General features: G+C 48.0%; 1 protein-coding gene across 1 annotated transcript in view; it reads right to left on the bottom strand.

Annotated features, from left to right (window-relative positions):
• The window catches only part of LOC126108982 (zinc finger protein 708-like), a 725,579-nt gene that overhangs the window by 639,728 nt on the left and 63,224 nt on the right, over positions 1-22,627 (bottom strand). The window contains exons 7-8 of the mRNA XM_049914384.1: positions 20,105-20,197; positions 19,098-19,178 (exon numbers count right to left, since the gene is read on the bottom strand). Of these exons, the coding sequence (XP_049770341.1) occupies positions 19,098-19,178; positions 20,105-20,197 (174 nt within the window). The remainder of the gene's footprint in view (positions 1-19,097; positions 19,179-20,104; positions 20,198-22,627) is intronic.

The raw sequence follows: 22,627 nt of genomic DNA, 5'->3' as shown, positions 1-22,627 counted from the left end.
TGCTGCAGGAACATTTTATCATGCAATCATCACTAATGAGATCTAACACATGAAACAGTTTCTGTTGCTGTGTTCTCATATAAATAATACCAGATGTAAATAAGAAGATTTTACATGTAACAAAATTTGAGAATTCGTTGAGATGGCTGTACTTCTTCTATATTTGAAAAAAAAAAAAAAAAGTACACATTATCCAGTTTGTGTTCAAAAGTATTTAAAGTGGAAATGGACTGTTATTCTTTGCAGCGTGACATGGTAAAGTCGTCATGGAAGCTATTCGAGGTACAATGAGGAGAGGAGTGTGGAACCAGATGAAACACAGAAAATGGTATGCTGGCTGAGCTACAGATTTTTATAAATGGCACAAACTCAGATTCAAGTAAAAACCATATTTTATGGTACTGGAAGATGGTTTCTGGACAACTGAGTGAGTGTAACTCGCATTCAGGTCAAACGTTATTGCTCATATTCAAAACTATTATTATTTTTGACCTTAAGCTATCATAATATTGTTGTCACAACCACCCTGAAGCTTGAAAAAACCAAACATCTTCTCGTAACTAAGGATGCAACCCATCAAAGATGTACTTGGTATTCAGAGGTGGAAAATGATTCTTGCGGGGATCAAATGCTGCAGACGAAGACTGTAGTAGCCACCAAAAAGATCGTGGGAGGCGCACATGGGCACGGTGCGTCACGGACGGTAGTTGCCGCCAGTAGAGTCCCGTCCACCAGAGGGCACGCGAGAATTCAGACGCGACCTCTGCCGGCGTAACAACAAGAACAACAACAACAACTCCGGCACGACAGGCCGTGCGCAGTCAGTCAACATCGGGCATGCCTAGGACACAGTCCCGGTCTACGCTAAGTGAAGTGCGACGTAACGTGAACAGTGTTACTACACAATTGGCGACGAGTAGGGTCGTTCTTTCGCATGTTGCGTCGTTGTTCCGGTTTCGCAGTTTCTCCACGGCATGGAGGATTTGGTGCGGGTTTTGGTTGCGCAGCAGACGGAGCTCATGGCCACCATGAAGCAAGTGCTTCCGGCGTTGCTCTCCACGCCGTCTGCTCCGGCGCAGTTCCCTCCTCCCTTTCCCCCGTATGACGAGACGGCAGAGGATTGGGACGCATATGAACATCGCCTTCGGCAGCATTTCCAGGCGTTTCATGTTGCCGATGCGGAGGTATGTCGTGCTCTCTTCTTGTCTTGGATATCTCCCTCGCTGTATCAAGTTTTGCGGCAGCTAGCGCTGTTGCAGGAACCCTCGTCCCTGTCGTTTGACGCATTGTGTTCATTGCTGTCTTCATATTATCGCCGCCGCACGCATGTTGTGGCGGCTAGGGTCGAGTTCTATCAATGCAAGAAACAGCCCTATCAGTCTCACCGGGCGTGGGCCGCTACCCTGCACGGTCTTAGTCGCAAGTGTCATTTTGTCACGGAGCAGTCGCGGGAGTCGTATGCCCATGTTATGGTCCGCGACGCCATTGTTCGTTCGGCCCCTGATCGGGAGGTCCGGCAACGGGCCCTGCAGTTAGAAGACCCTTCCCTCGAGAAAGTCCTGTCCATTGCTCAATCGTATGAAGTCTCTCACGCAGCAGGTCAACAGCTGGAGGCGTGGTGCGACGTCGCGGAGGTTCAGGGCGGCGCGGCCGCGTCCACTGTGTCCGGGGTGGACGACGTGCGAGCGGTACAATCCGGCCGTTACGGCCGCTCCCACGCGGCGCGTAAACAGAATTCCGGCCGCCGGCCCCTGTTGCCGTCCTGTGCGTCGTGCTATATACATCACGATCGGTCAAAGTGCCCCCAGCGTTGGGCCGTTTGTCGCAAATGTCATAAAAACGGTCACATTGCTAAAGTTTGCCGCTCAGCCTCAAAGGAATCGAAGGAAGCAAGTACAGAGGACATGGACGTTGACATTCAGGAAGTTTCATCGGGCCAGGCTCCCGACGCATCGGCACGCAAACTCTTTATCGAGGTGTCGGTTCGGTCACGCCGGTTACAACTGCAGGTAGATACGGGCGCGGCAGTTTCGTTGTTGAATGCACAAACGTATTCCGACCTTGGATCGCCCCCGTTGGCGCCAGTTTACCGGCGTCTACGCGGTTATGGTAAACAGTTCATTCCCCTCCTGGGTCAATTCACTACCGACGTGACTTACAAATCAGTCACTCGGCCTATTACTTTTATTGTTGTCAGTGATGCGAGCTCCGCTAACCTTTTTGGCCTGGATGCCTTTCAAGCTTTCGGTTTTTCTATCGCTGACACCATACAGTTGGTCTCCGAAGACGTTCCCTATCACTCATTGGAATCTTTGATCTCAGACTTTCCAGATATTTTTGAGGAGGGCCTGGGGCGTGTTTCAGATTTTGAAGCTCACTTAACGTTGAAGGCGTCTGCTCGCCCGCGTTTTCTACGCGCGAGGCAGATCCCCTTGGCTCTTCGCCCTCAGGTAAAGGAAGAGCTCGACCGGCTGACAGCCCTAGGGGTCGTTCTTCCCATTTCTTCCAGTGAGTGGGCTTCGCCCCTCGTTATTGTCAAGAAGCCCTCGGGAAAATTACGTCTTTGTGGCGATTTTAAGGCCACCATTAATTCCCAATTGGTGGTGGACACCTATCCTTTGCCTCGTGCTGATGAATTGTTCTCCGCCGTGGCGGGAGGCCACTATTTTTCGAAAATCGATCTGTCAGAGGCTTATCATCAGATACCACTTGACGAGGACTCCAAACGGCTGGCAGTCGTCAACACCCCGTTTGGCCTTTACCAATACCAGCGGTTGGCTTTTGGGATATCCAGTGCCCCGGCGATATTCCAGCGTTATCTTGAGCATGTCACGTCGACAATCCCTCATTGTATTAATTACCTGGATGATATCATTGTCACGGGCCGCAGCACGACGGACCACTTGCACAACCTTCGCACCCTCTTTCTCAAATTCAGGTCTGTGGGCTTGCGTTGCATCCTGCATAAGTCAACCTTCTTCCAACCGTCCATTGAGTATGTGGGCTACACCATATCTCGGCACGGCATCCAGCCACTAGGAAGTATGGTCCACGGTATCGTCAACCTTCCTCGGCCCACTTCGCTGAAGGAGTTACAAGCTTTTTTAGGCAAGATAGCCTATTACCACCGGTTCATTCCCAGGGCTTCCACTGTAGCCCACCCCCTGTACTGCCTTCTGCACAAGGGTGTTCCTTTTGATTGGTCGCCTGCATGCGAGCGAGCGTTCACCTCGTTGAAGGGCCTCCTCACGTCAGCCCCTTGTTTGGCTACTTTTGATCCCCATAAGCCGTTGGTCCTGGCTACGGATGCTTCGCAGTATGGGGTGGGGGCGGTCCTGGCCCATCGCAACGCAGATGGTTCCGAGCAACCACTGGCGTTTGCGTCGAAAACGCTTAGTCCCACGCAGGCCCATTACTCCCAGGTGGAAAAAGAGGCTTTGGCCATTGTCTACGCTGTTACCAAGTTTCACCCTTTCTTGTATGGCACGAAGTTTCAGTTAATCACTGACCATAAGCCGTTAATATCGTTATTTGGCCCCGCCTCTCAGATTCCGGATAGGGCAGCCCACAGACTACAGCGCTGGGCCTTGTTCCTCTCTAAGTACCATTATGACATTCGTTTTCGCCCTACAGGCCAGCATGCCAACGCCGACGCGCTTTCCCGTCTTCCGGTGGGCCCGGACCCTACATTGGATCGAGAGGAGATTATGTGTTTTCATTTGGATGTGGCGTCCCGCCAAGCGGTTGATGGCTTCCCGATCACTAGTTCTCGAGTCGCCAGGGAAACGGCGGCTGACCCGGTTCTCCGGCAAGTAGTTCGCCTCATTCAGCAGGGGTGGTCGTCCCGCCCTCCGGGCCGGGCCTCGGACCCTCTTCGTAATTATTTTCTTCTACGAGACCGTCTCTCAGTCTTGGAAGGAGTTCTCCTTCTGGCTACCGATGATACAGCTCCTCGCGTGGTTGTTCCTGCAAGTTTACGAAGGGAGGTCCTCAAGTTATTACATGCGGGGCACTGGGGTGTTTCCCGTACTAAAACCTTGGCTCGCAGACATGTGTACTGGCCCGGTATTGACAGAGAAATTGAGCACTTGGTGGCCGCCTGTTCCCAGTGTGCGAGCCAACAAGCATCTCCCAGGGCAGCATTCTCTTCATGGCCGCCGGCAACCCAGGCGTGGGAACGTGTTCACATTGATTTTGCGGGCCCGTTTCTCAATGGCTTTTGGCTCATTGTCATTGATGCTTATTCCCGATTCCCATATGTGGTTCGCTGCTCCTCAACCACTTCAGAAGTTGCAATCCAGGCACTAGCAAAAATCTTTTCTGTGGAAGGTCTGCCAATAACCCTGGTCTCGGACAATGGACCGCAGTTTCTTTCGCAGACCTTCAAGGATTTTTGTAGGCGCTTCGGTATTCGGCACGTTTGCTCTCCCCCCTTCCATCCACAATCGAATGGGGAAGCTGAGCGTGTGGTGCGCACCTTTAAGACGCAGATGAAAAAGTATGTGCACGAATTTCCTGCAGAGGAAGCATTGACGTTTTTCTTGACGGCATACCGGACCACACCAATGGGAGACCGCAGCCCCGCAGAGCTCCTCCATGGGCGTCAACCTAGGACTCTGCTGCACCTCCTCCAGCCTGGTCCTCGCCAGTCTTCACAAAACGGAGTACCTGGCTTTCCACTGGGTATGTCAGTCTGGGCCCGTGGGTTTGGTCGCAATCCTCATTGGATACCGGCGGTGGTCCTGCACTGCCATGGCCGCCGGCTCTATACCTTGCAGGTGGGGGACCGGGTGGTACGTCGTCACCAAAATCAGCTCCGTCCACGTTCGGGCACCCACCCTCCGACCTCTCGGACACCGGCTTCCCCATTGCCAGCACCTGTATTGGTTTCACAGGGGACGTTACCTCCTCTCCCCGCTGTGACTCTGCCACACTGCGATGGTTCTCAGCCTTGGCAGCCTCCAGTGGCTCCAGCACCAGCATCGCCGTCATTCGAGATGCCCCAGCGAGAGCCGGCCCCCATAGCCGGCCCGGTTTCGCAGGGGGCTAGTTCCCCTGTGGTCATCCCTTCCCCTTCGTCCCTGCCACTGGGTCTTGCCCCTCCTGAGGTGGAACAGGATCCAGACTTCGACAGCTTGTCGCCCGTGCTGTCCCGGGCTCCGGTTGTGGGACGACGGGGGCCTCTTCGTGTGGGTCACTTCCAGCCGTATTCGAAGGTTCCAGCTCGAGCGTTGGCAGATCCCCTCGACTCCGGCCATCCAATGGATGTGGAGGTCATCGCTCCTGCCCGACGCTCCACCTTCCGACGCAGTGGATCACAGTGGCTTCACCCCCCGAAGGAGGAGGACTGTAGTAGCCACCAGAAAGATCGTGGGAGGCGCACATGGGCACGGCGCGTCACGGACGGTAGTTGCCGCCAGTAGAGTCCCGTCCACCAGAGGGCACGCGAGAATTCGGACGCGACCTCTGCCGGCGTAACAACAAGAACAACAACAACAACTCCGGCACGACAGGCCGTGCGCAGTCAGTCAACATCGGGCATGCCTAGGACACAGTCCCGGTCTACGCTAAGTGAAGTGCGACGTAACGTGAACAGTGTTACTACAAAGACACTATAGCAACAGATGCTGTCAAGAATGTGCATATTGATCTGATAAATCCTGGACTGTTTCTCATTGTAGAAATTTTAAATGAGAGAGGTATAAAACAATTTCTATGGCATCTCTGAAAATGCAGTACCTATGGTAATGTTTTTGAAACCCATTCCAAAGGCTACAATTTTTTCACAAAATATTAAAGTGACAGCACTTTTTTTTAGAACTGAACAAATTTGAACATTAACAAATTAACCAATGATCATTTTAAAAGCATCAGATATTACTTATGTCTTTATAATTGGGATCTATGACTGTGTTGCAAGATGATTTCTTTTTATCTTTTTTTTCTAAGAAGAAAATGTAATATAATGAAAAACCGAAAGACTCATGTATTTAAATCGTATGATTTATGTATAGTTTTAGTTTTTTTGAGTATCAAAAATTGCATTATGACTAATGCTATTTGTGTGAGCTATGTATAGAATCTATGGTGTCCCAAATGCAATTAGTTTTTGACTTTTATCTTCAAGATTTCAAGTTTTAGATTCAATTATTGCATGCCTAATTTAACATATTCCTTACGTATTTGGATTTTAAAGGAAGGGTGTAATTCAAATAATTTCTGATTTAAACATAATTTTAAGAAATTCTTTCAGAAGCTATCTTTAATTCCACGCGGCCAGTGTGAACCCATTATCAATCATTTAGAAAAGGAACTGTTACTATAACAATGAATGAAACTCACTTTTCAAACATGTGATTGCCCAAGAGAAAACTTGGAATCACTTTCCTCAGCTGAATTGTACTTTCGATTCAACTACCATTTAATGAGTAACTATACTGTTGTATTCCATTAAGAAATAATTGCATCTCTATCCACTGCAACTACCTGGCCTACTGATCATACAACAAAATCAAATTATTTCCAACATCAATTGGTGGATATTTAGTAGTTCAGTCATTTCTACAATGAAGTAAACAAATTTAGTTGATAACCTACAAAATATTTCAATGCACCCTATGGGTTGTTCATTAAAATTATTTTAACCGATACTTCGCAACAAGAGTAATTAGCTTTTATGTTGGTTAACTGTCACAACACAGCTGACCCAAACACTACTCCTCAAATATTATGAGAATCAATAGTGGACAGATTACATTAACCTCTCAACAGAGCCACATCATTTTACGACAAGAAATTAAGAATGTTCTGCCATTTACTCAGCCATAACCTTACTTGTAGATCAGAATCGTTTTGAGAAAATATTAAATTCTTTATAAACTTGACAACTAAAGACAATATGATTCATCATTGAAGACTTAGCACAAATCCATTGAGTTAACTGTGTTGCAAAAGATATGTACAATACCAATCCGTGTTTGCAACATCTGTATTCAGACACTGGGCTTAACAGGCCACGCTTTGTTTTGAACATTATACATACTGGTTAGACAGTGATGAAAGGAAACACAGTTTACCAATAAAATGAAAAAAGGTAAGGCATATGTAAATGAATTACACTTACAAGAACTGAATCTTAGCTTAGCAACAATAAACTGGGTCATAGTGATAAATGATACCTTGGGAGGAAAACTGAATACAGAATGGGGAAACAATACATATGATGTCCCACAGGGCTGACCTACATAAATGTTGTGCTAAAGCCATTGGAGATGCCTTCAAAATCTGCAATGCTTGCCGATAATTAGTACACTGATAATGGCCAAACACATTCATACTAGAAATAGCCAGGAGAATAATGGAACATGCTTGCAACTGGTTTACAGGCAACAGCACAAAAATTCAACCTTTATACTTACAAAAACATACATCATGCAATTCCAAACAAATTCAAATGACTTACAGATACAAGGAGATATCAATGACAGACACTGGATGAGGTTCCACGAGTTAAGTTCTTAGGCATTCAGATCGATAATAAATTAAGGAGGCACCAGCATGAGAACGAGTTAACCAAAAAGCTCATATCTCTCTGCCCTGCAATTAATGAATGTTCCTCCAGAGTGTCTACATGCAGAAATGCTTCCCTGCACGCTTTTTCTCAGTCCTAGCCTATAGGCTAATCTTATAGGACATGGCAGCAATGAACAAATTAGTATTTATCCTATACAAACTTGTAGTAGGAATGTGATGTGAACACTTTGCATCTACATGTCACTATGGAACTCCCTATTGCCTTTCACATTAAATAACATTAATATTTTATTTATTTCTATTTGGCTTTCCCAGAAGATAGTTCCAAAAACAAGTGAAAACTCCAAAAGATGCCATTGAAATTGCCTGTAGGTGAGTAATGCTGAGGGGATCAAGTTGACAATTTTACCAATTTGTGGACCCCATTTCAATTGAAATCCAAGCAGACACCAAGGAATTGGATGCAGTATGTTTCATTTAGTGTGTGACCAGTAGTGTCTACTTCTTCCAGTGGCAGGCCATTTCTGATTGCTTTTCCATCTTATAAAATGAGTCTTCAAGGGATGACTTGAACTGGTAGCTGCAACATTAATAAGGGTAAAGTGCTGTGCAATATGGGGCAGGAAGTTTGTTGGTAGTGATCAGGAGTTATTACTAAACGTAAGTAATGTGATGAACAGTTTGATGAGATTATCACTGAACTGAATCTGAAGAGGAGCAAATTCTGTAACAAATTGAAGAAAGTTGACAATGTTAGAAAACATATAGATGGTCAAAAAACCGAAGAGATGGGAAATTATCAGAAATATAATTTTTCATACGGATGGTATACCACTGCATTGGAACCAGCATTGATGAGCTAAAGGGTCTGCAGACCCTACCATGAAATTTGCTTCATCTCACGGTATGGCATCTTTTTTATTGGTGGGTGTTTGTGACAGGCTCCACCTATGTGTACCAATAACACTGGATGAACTATGATGCTACATGGGAACAGCATTGAGTTTCCTAAGCTGACATGCTTGCAAATGCATGGATCAAGTGTATTGTCTGGATGCTTAAATGTGTAGAAAAGGATTTTGATATTTGTGATCAGTAAATGACGAATCTGGTCCTAAACATAGCTTTGAAAAGTACCTTAATGTTTTATGTGCACACACACACACACAAAATGTGAGCAACATTAAAATCATATGGTTCCTTTGGAAATAAAGGCTTTGCAGACATGTATAGAAATAAAAATCTGACCCCAATTCTGTACCTTTGTAATAAATAAAGTTATAGTCTTGTGAAATCTGATGATTTTAAACATCCTTGAGGAATTGCTTATACAGGTATAACTTATTTCAGTGAAATATGATAATCTTCATTTGTCTTGATGGGTTGCACCTATTATTGAATGTTTCACAATGTTTTTCAGAAAATTAAATTTGCTTTCAACACTGTAATCTCTGCCCTGGCTAGAGATATGATGTGAATGTTATTCATTTATTCATTCTTTAATTTACACATTGCATTCCATAAATGAAGACGTGGATGGATGTGGGATGAGACACACTGCAAATCTTAAGGCAGAAGCTCCCACAGGGATTTCTCTCTGTGAAGTGTAGTGACAACCAGCTGTTTGTGACTAGTGCTAATCTACTCGCACGGCTAATTAAGGGAACTAGTAATAGTTTATTTTGTATGTATGTATATGTACATTTACTACTATGAAAAATATCATTGTTGCTCCAACTACATTGGTCAGCTACTTATTTTACCTAGAATTTCCACATACATCTATACTCCGCTATCCACTTAATGGCACATCGCAAAGGATATCCCATAACCCTGCTGGTGATTTCCGTTCCCATTCCACTCACAAATATGAGTAAAAAAAACTGTATATGTGCCTCTTAATCAGGCCTGACTTCTCAAATTTCACCTTCATAGTCCTTATGTGCTGTGTATGTTGGAAACAACAAAATCGTTCACCAGTCAGCTTCAAATGGCAGTTCTCTAAATTTTTTCAATAGTGTTTCTAAAAAGAACATCACCTTCCCTCTGGGAATTCTCATTTGAGTTCCTGAAGCATCTCTGTTACACTTGTGTGTTGTTTGAATCTACCAGTAACAGATGTAGCAGCCTGGCACTGAACTGCTTCTCCAACAAAGTATTAATTTGCTATCTTGCTAGCTTGCTCTAGCTTCTCATGCAATTACCTAATAAAATTCCCCATTCTACAATTACTACAGAATCTTGCTGGCGATGTGCCAGTATCAAAATGGTCAGCCCTATTTTTCTGCATCATTATTAAGCTCTTGCATTTTATGCTCCCGAGACCACAAAGGTTGCATGTCCACCCTAGCTGACAGAGCTAAGATATTTACTGCACAACTGCGTGTACTACTCAGCATCACTGTTATGGTCACACATCTTATTCGTAGATTTCTCAGGTGTCTACCACTGTTTAATCTAAGTTACGTATTTTCAAAGTTGGTTGGTTGGTTGGTTTGTGGGATTAAAGGGACCAGACTGCTACGGTCATCGGTCCCTTTTTCCAAATACTAAAAACACCCACAGAGAATAAAAACGATTAACAGAATAGATCACAGACGACACAGAACAAGAGAAACTTACACAAAGACCAGACAAAAAGGACTAAAATCACACAGAGTGTGACGGTGGTTGGCCGACCATAGAAATAAAAAAGGGAAAGCCAACCACTTGGAAACACATTAAAAATCAGTTTAAAATTGTAGGCCAAGGCCAGAATCATCACAAAACAATAAAATAAAACAGAAACACTCAGATTAAATGATAAAAAACCCCTGCCCGAATAAAATGTAAAACTAAGTCAGCCATAGCAGAGTCATCTGTTAAAAGGGCAGGGAGCGTGTCAGGCAGTGCAAACGACTGCCTGAGCACAGCTAAAAGTGGACAGTCCAATAAAATGTGGACCACTGTCAAAACGGAGCCACAGCGACATAGAGGTGGGTCCCCACGTCACAATAAGTGGCCATGCGTCATCCATGTGTGCCCAATGCGCAGCCGGCAGAGGACAACAGACTCCTTGCGAGAGACCCGCAAGGAGGAGCTCCACACACCGGTAGCCTCCTTGATGGCCCGAAGTTTGTTTCGTGAAGGCAGGGCGTGCCATTCAGTGTCCAAAAGGTCCAGAATTTTGCTGTGAAGGAACGCTCGCAAATCTGTCTGCGGGAGGCCAATGTCCAGAGATGGTGTACTGGTGGCCTCTTTCGCCAGGCGGTCAACATTTTCATTTCCGGGTATCCCAACATGGCCCAGGCTCCAAACAAAGACCACAGGGCGGCTGCAATGCGCAAGAGTATGTAGGGACTCCTGGATAGCCATCACCAGACGAAAACGAGGAAAACACTGGCCGAGAGATCGTAAACTGCTCAGGGAATCGCTACAGATCATGAAGGACTCACCTGAGCAGGAGCGGATATACTCTACGGTATGGAAGATGGCGACCAGCTCAGCAGTGTAAAGGCTGCAGCCAGCCGGCAATGAACATTGTTCGGAATGGTCCCCTAGAGTAAGCGCATAACCGACACGACCAGCAACCATCGAGCCGTCAGTGTACGCAATGCCAGAGCCCTGATACATTGCAAGGAGGGAAAGAAAGCAGCGGCGGAAGGCCTCCGTAGGGACTGAGTCCTTCGGGCCCTGGGCCAAGTCGAGCCGAAGGCAAGGGCGAGGAACACACCATGGGGGTGTACACAAAGTGGTCCGAAAAAGAGGTGGAACAGTGAAAACCCTAAGCCTGGAGAGAAGCTCTTGGACACGGACCGCAATCGTACAACCTGACCGGGGCCGACGTTCTGGCAGATGGACGACCGATTGCGGGAACAGGAGACGGTAGTGCGGATGCCCGGGCGTGCTAAAAACACGGGCAGCATAAGCGGCCAGCAAACGTTGGCGCCGTAACCGCAGTGGAGGGACACCTGCCTCCACTAGTATGCTGTCCACAGGGCTGGTACGGAAGGCACCAGTGGCAAGGCGTATCACGCTGTGTAGTATTGGGTCCAGCAGCCCCAGCACAGATGGGGATGCTGAGCCATAAGCCAGGCTCCCATAATCCAGACGAGACTGGATTAACGCCTGGTAGAGCCGTAACAGGGTAGATCAGTCAGCGCCCCAGCTGGTGTGGCTCAAGCATCTCAGAGCATTTAGATGCCTCCAACATGCCTGTTTAAGCTGCTGAATATGAGGCAGCCAAGTCAACCGAGCATCAAAAACTACCCCCAAAAACCTGTGGGTCTCCACCACAGCAAGGAGTTCGTCGGCAAGATAGAGCCACGTCTCAGGATGGACTGTTCGGCGCCGGCATAAATGCATAACACGGGTCTTGGCAGCCGAAAACTGAAAGCCATGCGCTACAGCCCAAGACTGCGCCTTGCGGATAGCGCCCTGTAGCTGACGTTCAACAGCTGCAATGCCAGTAGAGCAGTAGTAAAGGCAGAAGTCGTCAGCATATGGGGAAGCGGAGACAGAATTTCCTACCGCTGCAGCAAGCCCATTTATTGCGATTAAAAACAGGCAGACACTGAGGACAGATCCCTATGGTACCCCGTTCTCCTGGACTCGGGAGGAACTACGAGAGGCCGTGACTTGCACGCGGAAGGTACGATACGACAGAAAATTGCGGATAAAGATCGGCAGAGGGCCCGAAGACCCCATCCATGAAGCGTAGATAGGATGTGACGGCGCCATGTTGTATCGTACGCCTTCCGCATGTCGAAAAAGACAGCGACCAGGTGCTGACGGCGGGCAAAGGCAGTACGGATGGCCGACTCCAGGCTCACCAGATTGTCGGCGGCGGAGCGGCCTTTACGGAACCCATCCTGAGATGGAGCCAGAAGGCCCCGTGACTCCAGTACCCAGTTCAACCGCCGGCTCACCATCCGTTCAAGCAACTTGCAAAGAACGTTGGTGAGGCTAATGGAATGGTAGCTGTCCACCTCCAAAGGGTTCTTCGCAGGTTTCAGAATGGGGATAACAATACTTTCCCGCCATTGCGACGGAAACTCACCCTCGACCCAAATGCGGTTGTAAAGGTCGAGGAGGCGTCGCGTGCAGTTCACTGAAAGTGTTTCAGCATCTGACAGTGGATGCGATCTGGCCCAGGAGCGGTATCAGGGCAAGCGGCAAGGGCACTGCAAAATTCCCACTCACTGAATGGAGCATTGTAGGATTCAGAATGGTGGGTACGAAAAGAAAGGTTCCGACGTTCCATCCACTCTTTAATGGAGCGGAAGGCCAGTGGGTAATTGGAAGAAGCGGAACTAAGAGCAAAATGCTCTGCCAAGCTGTCGGCAATTTCGTCGAAGTCTGTACAAACTGCTCCATTCAGTGAGAGCACAGGGATGCTGACAGGGGTCCGATAGCCGTAGAGGCAGCGGATCTTGACCCAGACCTGCGATGGAGAGACATGGAGGCCAATGGCGGACACATACCGCTCCCAGCACTCCTGCTTCCTTTGGCGGATAAGGCGGCGGGCCCGCGCACACAGCCATTTGAAGGTGATGAGTTGTTCAATGCAGGAACGTAGGGATGTCACTTGTGACACTGTAGCGCCCGCCGACGATCTTTAATCGCCTCAGCAATCTCAGGCGACCACCAAGGCACAGTCCGCCACCGAGGGGTCCCAGAAGAACTGGGAATGGCAGATTCGGCGGCAGTAACGATGCTGTTGGTGTCTGAGTGAACCACCGCATCAATGTCATTACTAGAGAGAGGCTCAATAGCGGCAGTGGTGGAGAACGAGTCCCAGTCAGCCTTATTCATAGCCCACCTGCAAGGGCGCAGAGAAGACTGACGCTGTGGCAGTGACAGAAAGATTGGAAAGTGGTCACTACCACACAGGTCATCATGCACTCTCCATTGGACAGACAGTAAGACGCTAGGGCTGCAGATCGAAAGGTCGATGGCGGAGTACATGCCATTCGCCACGCTAAAGTGTGTGGAGGAACCATCATTTAAAAGCGAAAGATCGAGCTGTGCTAATAAATGCTCAATGGTGGCGCCTCGACCTGTCGCCACTGACCCACCCCACAGAGGGTTATGGGCGTTGAAGTCGCCCAGTAACAAGAAAGGTGGCGGCAATTGGGCTATCAGAGCAGCCAGAACATGCTGCGCGACAGCACCATCCGGTGGAAGGTAAAGCCTGCAGACGGTAACAGCCTGTGGCGTCCACACCCGAACAGTGACAGCCTCTAAAGCTGTTTGTAGAGGTACAAACTCGCTGTAAAGAGAGTTAAGGACATATATGCAGACGCCACCAGACACCCTTTCATAAGCTGCCTGGTTCTTATAATAACCGCGATAGTCATGGAGGGCGGGGGTTCGCATTGCTGGAAACCAAGTTTCCCGAATAGCAATGCAGAAGAAAGAGTGAAGGCTGATAAGTTGTCTGAGCTCAGCTAGATGGTGGAAGAAACCGCTGCAGTTCCACTGGAGAATGATATTGTCCATAGATGGGAAAGGCGTGAAGGGACTGGGGAGGCAGATTACGCCTCCTGGGTCCCTGCTGCTACTGAGTTACCAACTGTACAACAGCCATCCATTGCGTCCGAGTGACTGGCGAGATCCAGGTCCTCAGCGGACGCCAGAATCTCCACCTCATCTTCGGACGCAGAGTTAGAAGGTGGCGGTGGGACAGGTGCCACCGCAATGTCAGGATGCTTGGGAGCCTTTTTCTTGGACTGCTTTGCGCGCTGTGCCTTCAGTGGTTCTGGCTGGAAGGGCCTCACTGGGTCAGTCTCAGGGACTGAAGACGACCGTGACGCCCTACGACCAGCGACCGTTGGTTGTTTGAGATACTTGCTGGGGTCTGCTTTGGCACTGGGCAAAGCCTGGGATGGGAGGGCCCCAAGGGACCCCTTCCGGGCGAGAGGAGCCGAAGAAGGCTCACGCTTCTCTGGCTGGGAAGGGGGGAACAGATGTCCCCGATGGTTGGGGTGGTGTTGTTCCTGAAGTAGATGGAGCAGGAGCAACAGGGAGCGAAATGCCCCCCACAACCAAGGGGGCCGGTGAATTCTGACAGAGCTAAGGTCGATCTGTAGGTGACAACACAGTAGAGGTTCGAACTGGTGTTGCAGCAGCGGCATAGGTGGGTGTCATGGGCACAGGATGTAGCCGCTCATATTTCCACCTTGCCTCGGTGTAGGTCAGGCAGTCCAGGGTCTTATATTCCATTATCTTCCTTTCCTTCTGGAAGATCCTACAGTCCGGTGAGCAGGGGGAATGGTGTTCTCCGCAGTTAACACAGATGGGAGGCGGAGCACATGGAGTATTGGGATGCGAAGGACGTCCACAATCTCGACATGTGATGCCGGAAGTACAGCGAGATGACATGTGCCCGAACTTCCAGCATTTAAAACACCGCATCTTCTTCTTCAGTAGCTCTACAGCCCTTGGTGAGCCTTGGCTTCTTCAACAATCTTCCTCCACACTTCTCGGTTATTTGCTGCTCTTTTCCACCCCCAGACTCCCATATTGCTGATATCCATTATTACCTCATCGATCCATCTTCTTCTAGGTCTCCCTTTTCGCCTAACTGAATGGATCATACCTTTCATCATTTTCTTTGGAATTCTATCCTCTGCCATTCTCTCCAAGTGTCCTAGCCATCGTATTCGCTGCGATTTCACAAATTTTACTATGTCCCTGCCTTGTATTAACTCTTGTAATTCGGCATTGTAGCGTATTCTCCAGCCTTCTTCCTCCCTTATTGGCCCATAGATTTTGCGTAGTATTTTCCACTCAATGCTTCTTAGAGCATTTTTATTGTGTTCTGTCGACGTCCATACCTCTGAGCCGTATGTGATAACTGGGCAGACTTGGGAATTATATATTAGCAGTTTAGTTTTTCTTGTAACAAGGCTATTTTTGAAGAGCTGTATATTTGCAAAGTAAGCTCTGTTTCCTGCTTGTATTCTTTCCCTTATAGCCTTTCCAATACTGTTATCATTTGTTATTAGGGCTCCCAAGTAGTTAAAAGAGGACACTCCATTGAAGCATTTCCCATTGATGTTTAGGTTTTTAGGGGTTCTTCTGGCCTCAGATTGTGACATTACCATATATTTTGTTTTGTTTTCATTTACTATGAGGCCAATTTTTAAGGCTTCTGTTTCCATTGCCCGGTATGTTTCTAGGAATGTATTTGTATTTATTCCTACTATAGCAATGTCATCAGCGTATGCACATATCTGGCTAGTTTTCATAAATATGGTGCCTCTTTTGTTGATTTTATTTACTGCACTATGCAGGGCTATGTTGAATAGGACAGTGGAGAGACTATCCCCTTGCTTCACACCTTTATTAAAGTCAAAGCCATCACTTGTTCTGCTAAGGACCTTTACTTTTGCTCTTGTCTCTGTCATTGTCATTCTGATTAGTCTTATTAATTTAGCACATATACCAACTTCTTTCAGTACTCTATATAGTTCTTGCCGATTTATGCTGTCAAAGGCTTGTTTGAAATCGATGAATAAGAAATTGAGATCTATATCGTATTCATAGAACTTTTCCATCATTTGCCTTATCACAAATATTTGATCAGTTGTTCCTCTGCCTGGTCGAAAGCCACACTGATATTCCCCTAGTATGCCTTCTGCACACTTCTGTATCCTTTCGTTTAATATACTTGTGAAGATCTTATAAGTTGTACTTAGGAGTGTTACACCTCTATAGTTTTCACATGCTGTTCTGTCCCCTTTCTTATAAATGGGGACTATTATTCCAATTTTCCAATTATCTGGCATAGTTTCTGTTTCCCATATATCTGATATTAATGTGTGCAGTTCCTTTATTACAGCCTCACCACACCGCATCGGAGGAGGGATATATGGCTAACACATCACAACGGTAAACCATCACCTTGACCTTTTCGGATAAAACATCACCTTCGAAGGCTAAGATGAAGGCATCGGTGGCTACCTTACTATCCCTCGGACCCCGATGGACGCGCCGGACGAAGTGAACACCTCGTTGTTCTAGGTTGGCACGTGGTTCATCGTCGGACTGCAGAAGAAGATCCCTGTGGAATATAATACCCTGGACCATGTTGAGACTCTTATGCGGCGTGATGCTAACGGAAACATCCCCCAACTTGTCACAATTGAGCAACCTCCGTGACTGGGCAGAGGATGCTGTTTTGATGAGTACTGAACCAGAGCGCATTTTGGACAAGCCCTCCACCTCCCCGAACTTGTCCTCTAAATGCTCCACAAAAAACTGGGGCTTGGTTGACACAAACGATTCCCCATCAACTCGCGTACACACGAGGTACCGGGGTGAATATTCTCCACTGCCTTCTTTACCCATACATTCCTCTCATGGAGTGGCCAGGGAGGGAAATGATCTTGGTTCGTATTCCTTGCCATTGAGGTTAGACCTCAATCGCTTAGAGACTGCTGGTGGAGGCCCACCAGCGAGAAATGATGTACCTCGCTTCATTGCGGGTCATCCGCCCTGATGCCACCCACTCCGACCAGGGGCTCTCCCCACGGGTGCCACCCAGCCACAGCAAAGACCACCTGGCAGGATGGCCTTTGCCGGGAGTCCCGATGCCCCAGAGGGATAGGCATCTACTCCTCGGCATACGTGGGGAGGTAGCAGCTCAGGCATCAGCAAAGCGATTCCTGTGTAGTCAGGGGGCTACCACCAAAAGGGTACATGAAGACCCCACCACAACGGACTGGCTACCGTGCTGGATGTCGGGTGTCGAAATATCCATGTACATTATGAGGGCAAAGATGGAAGTGCACAATGGAGGGAATGTATGCTATCCGGAACACACTCCAGCGGATGTGGCCGGAAGCTTGATTGAAATCCAACTCCATCACAATATCGGGTGTGCCAGATCTTAGGGCAAGATGGATTGAAGATGCACCACGTAAGGTGTCCTTCCCCAAATGGCCCGCACTAACGGAAAATTTGGAAAGGAAGTGGTCAAACCCCTTAGGGGACCATCATATTAAAGGCCGAAACAGATGAGACTCCTTTTAGTCGCCTCTTACGACAGGCAGGAATACCGCGGGCCTATTCTAACCCCCGAACCCGCAGGGGGAATTTTCAAAGTACCAAGTGGGGTACAACATCAGTGATTTCAGTGCCAACCACATGACATGGTATTCCAGAGCACACAATCAGCAACACACTGTTCTTCACACTTGCTATGGGAGCAGCACTCCATGCAGTGGACACTATCCCTGAACCTCTTGCCCTGGTGCCATGGAGACATCTTGTTTGACCTGTGATCTCTTGGGCTGCATATGAAGGCCAGTATGGCCTTTTGTACTTTCATGGTAAGTGGTCACCAACTACAATCCAGCCACTTTGACAACTACAGCTATGCCCTAGGACACTCTACAGATCACTATTTAACCAAACTCCTCATATGCACATCCCTGACTACTATGTGCAGCATTCTCATTTCTGTAAAACCCTTCTTGTGGAACAACTTTCTGTCCTGTCTACTTGTGATGCCAATGCATCCCTTCCATTTGTTTAAAATGGCATAACATGAGTCCCTGTGACATTTAAGTCTTGGCCTGTTAGCTGTGAATCAGCTACACTCCTTTATATACTCTCTGAGCTGTCCCTAGCATGATAGTTTGGATCCTAGACCTGTATGCTTGTATAATCACCACACATTCCAGTGTCTGAAGAAGCTAACATTTCAGTGCCTGAAAAATCCTTTAAAACTTCAGAAAGTTTGTTTATGAACAATCAGATCAGGAGTGAGCCAGTACCTAACCTTCGCAAATGTGTGTTGAATGTTCCCAATATTTGTCTAATTTCATTCTTGTGACATGTTTATCAATGTGAGCTTCTCCTTCCCTTAGCGAGGTCATAAAGCATATTTAAAAAAAAAATCTTTCTTCTTCAGATCTGCCAGGACTCGCATGGTGAGGCCATACATGGCTTCAGCTATGTACAATCATTCACCAAAAGCTATAAGAGTTTTTCTATTAATGAAAATTTTATAAGTAATACAACAGGTACCACAGAAGCTGCCACAATATGTACAGGTTGTGGCCAACATATTGGGGCTGATCTAGAACCCACAAATTTCATCTCTGTTTTTCAAATCCCAAAAAAATTTTAGGGCAAACTCAAGAATAACTATGATTCACACAAAAGATAAGAACAGCCAGTGTTCTTTTGAATTCTATTTATCAGAAGTTGTTGAAAGTAGGAATATTTCTCAAATTATCTACACTATTAGAACTTACACTTCATCTAAATGTGAATTTCGTGACCATCACAGACAACCATTATACAATGTAGTTGATAACAACAAGGGCTACTGAGAACAGGATTATACCAGCCACTAGTCCCCTTCCACTTCTATTTAAAACAGTCAGAATGTAAGAGGTGATATGAAAGTCAAGTGCAGGAGTACAAGAAAACTCTACAATTACGAACAGCAACAAATTCCAGAGAACTGACAATCTGTGACAATTCCACTGCAATGCATCTTTTACTCTACAGACTTAACAAAAGACTTACTACTTGAATACATGCAATACATCAGAGATGTAAATACTTACAGTATTCTCAGTTATATTTAATTCAGGATCCTCCTTGATAAAATCAGTGGACAAAGATATTCCCAATGGATCTTCAACAGACTGAAAGAAGAACACAATCTGTGAATTATAACTGCTTGCTATCTTCTGTGTGTATATGACAGCTCTCAATATTCTTTTCTCATTAGTATCATCCAACTTTGAAGAGATTCTTATCAATTGGGAAGAGAGTGTGTCAGAATGCATCCAAATCAGTTCTATTGCCCCTGATTTTGCTATCAGCCATTGTGTAGTACTTATTTGGCATACTTTCACTTTCTATTCCTGTCACATAATCCACTCTGATTTCAGAGGCACTATGGCCTACTCTATCGGATGGTTGTACTCCCATAAAAAAAATTTGATATACGTGTGTGGCAACATTTCAAAATTAAACTCAGATAATATAAAGATGCAAATAATCTTCCAACAGTAAACCCATAAACAAGAGGAATTTTTGGTCATTAATCAAATGAATGTGGCATTCCACACATTATCATCAAAATTACCCAAATTTAATGTTATTTACACAGCTTCTTGCCATATCACCATGTATTTTCAGTGCCTGCTCTTTAGAGAACAATGCAAATTTATGTCATGTGTACTGGAGGAAAATCATAAAGAATTCCACAGCAGGATTTCAGTAATGATGTAAATACTACAGTGAATAGTGACTGGGAACTCTAGAATATACATCCATCACATGTCATAGTTCCACATATGTTACAGCACTGTGACACAGAGGTGTAACAAGATTAACAATTACTTCCAAGAGGAAGTATTCCTTGCTCCGTTTACACCAACTACGTACTTAAGGCATTCATTACATAGAATCACAATAAAAAATTAATGCAACAGTAATGGTTCATAAAGATATGCTTGTTACAAGTGCTGTTAAAATACTATTGGTAATACCCTACAAATAACACATCTAACTAGAGCTTCTTACTACTCTTCCTGCACAATACAGTGCTTGTGTGAAAACTTACATTATGCTCAGATCCAGCAGCACGGTGTTTCAGTTCGGGGTCTTGCTTTACGCAAACACTAGGGTCGCCAGCCTTTAATGGGTCTTCAAGAAACTGAAAAACCAAGAAAGTGACGTATCAGAGCATCTGTCACTTGTTCCTACATGGCACTGTCATACAGGGGGAGAGAGAGGAAGTAGACAGTGCGGTGGTGGTGGGGCATGGGGAGTGGTGAGAGACGGGGCATGGGGAGTGGTGAGAGACGGGGCGGGAAGGGGGTAGTGGGAGACGGGGTGGGGGGCGGTGGGGTAGTGGGAGACGGGTTGTGGGAGGGAGACAGGGTGTGGGGCTGGGGGGATGGGGAGATGGGCCGTTTAGGGGGCAGGGAGACAGGGCGGGCGGGGGGGGCAGGGAGACAGGGCGGGCGGGGGGGGCAGGGAGACAGGGCGGGCGGGGGGGGCAGGGAGACAGGGCGGGCGGGGGGGGCAGGGAGACAGGGCGGGCGGGGGGGGCAGGGAGACAGGGCGGGCGGGGGGGGCAGGGAGACAGGGCGGGCGGGGGGGGCAGGGAGACAGGGCGGGCGGGGGGGGGCAGGGAGACAGGGCGGGCGGGGGGGGGCAGGGAGACAGGGCGGGCGGGGGGGCAGGGAGACAGGGCGGGCGGGGGGGCAGGGAGACAGGGCGGGGGGGCAGGGAGACAGGGCGGGGGGGCAGGGAGACAGGGCGGGGGGGCAGGGAGACAGGGCGGGGGGGCAGGGAGACAGGGCGGGGGGGCAGGGAGACAGGGCGGGGGGGCAGGGAGACAGGGCGGGGGGGCAGGGAGACAGGGCGGGGGGGCAGGGAGACAGGGCGGGGGGGCAGGGAGACAGGGCGGGGGGGCAGGGAGACAGGGCGGGGGGGCAGGGAGACAGGGCGGGGGGGCAGGGAGACAGGGCGGGGGGGCAGGGAGACAGGGCGGGGGGGCAGGGAGACAGGGCGGGGGGGCAGGGAGACAGGGCGGGGGGGGCAGGGAGACAGGGCGGGGGGGCAGGGAGACAGGGCGGGGGGGCAGGGAGACAGGGCGGGGGGGCAGGGAGACAGGGCGGGGGGGCAGGGAGACAGGGCGGGGGGGCAGGGAGACAGGGCTGGGGGGGCAGGGAGACAGGGCGGGGGGGCAGGGAGACAGGGCGGGGGGGCAGGGAGACAGGGCGGGGGGGGCAGGGAGACAGGGCGGGGGGGCAGGGAGACAGGGCGGGGGGGGCAGGGAGACAGGGCGGGGGGGGCAGGGAGACAGGGCGGGGGGGGCAGGGAGACAGGGCGGGGGGGGCAGGGAGACAGGGCGGGGGGGGCAGGGAGACAGGGCGGGGGGGGCAGGGAGACAGGGCGGGGGGGGCAGGGAGACAGGGCGGGGGGGGCAGGGAGACAGGGCGGGGGGGCAGGGAGACAGGGCGGGGGGGCAGGGAGACAGGGCGGGGGGGCAGGGAGACAGGGCGGGGGGGCAGGGAGACAGGGCGGGGGGGCAGAAGGGGGAGAAAAGGGGAGTTTCTTATCAATCTATTTACACTAAGTGACATGCGCATAACATATCCAGTCACCAAAATCTTACAAGACCATTTCTTGGGCGTTGGGCAATGGCAAAAGCAAAATTAGATTCGACGTTCCTCATAATGCGATCATAATGATGATGCTATGACATATTAGAAAGTAACTTTTTATTCCGACACTGGACCATGTTACGACTGGCATGAGAGAGCGTTTTGCTGAAGAATATATTTATCATTTTAAATTCAACATACTTTTTCCATCACAATTACTGGAACGTGATGCTAATGATCTTGCGCACAAACTAAATCAGTGCTTCACCGAACTACTGTATTTTGAAGACGACTCACACTTTGTGATTAAAAAGAGACTATGGGACAGTCTCTTCAATACAAGCAACGAGCAGAAATGCTCTTAATGATTGTGTTTTTGTTATGCAACCATTGTCTGTCTATCCTATATTTGACTATCCTACTTTGTACATGCTGTACAAAATATTTGTCTACCTGCATCTATTGCTGCAGTAGAAAGAAGTTTTTCAACACTACGGTGTACAAAGACATGGCTGAGGTCAACAGTGAAGGAGGATCGACTTAATGGCTTAGCTCTCTTGGACACTCACCCTGACATTGCTTGTCATGCTGACAATGTAATTAACCAATTTGTCAGGAAGAGCAGGTGCATAGAATTCATCATTTAAAGTACAGAACCACAACTATAACTTTTTTATATCATGTATATGTGTATAATCAGTTTAAATAAAACTTTCTTACACTTTCCATACGACTTGATTAGCTTTTATTACAGTAAAAGTAAAGGTAGCTCAAGGTATCTTTAGTGAGCCCTCCTTGAGGTTTTTTTGTATCTGCCACTGTCTCATATGAGATATGGTGTAAGTTCTATTGGCCACCTGTGAACTGAGGCTCTTGTGCAACAACAAAATCTGTTGGTTGGGCTCAGAGGACATCCTAGGCTCACTTTTTGGCTGTTGGCTGAAGAGGAAATGAACATTTGTAAGTGAGGC

Source organism: Schistocerca cancellata, chromosome 11 (genome assembly GCF_023864275.1).
Source record: "Schistocerca cancellata isolate TAMUIC-IGC-003103 chromosome 11, iqSchCanc2.1, whole genome shotgun sequence".
NCBI classification, from domain to species: domain Eukaryota; kingdom Metazoa; phylum Arthropoda; class Insecta; order Orthoptera; family Acrididae; genus Schistocerca; species Schistocerca cancellata.
The sequence above is the reverse complement of the archived record's forward strand: the minus strand, read 5'-3'. Positions and strand labels throughout refer to the sequence as shown.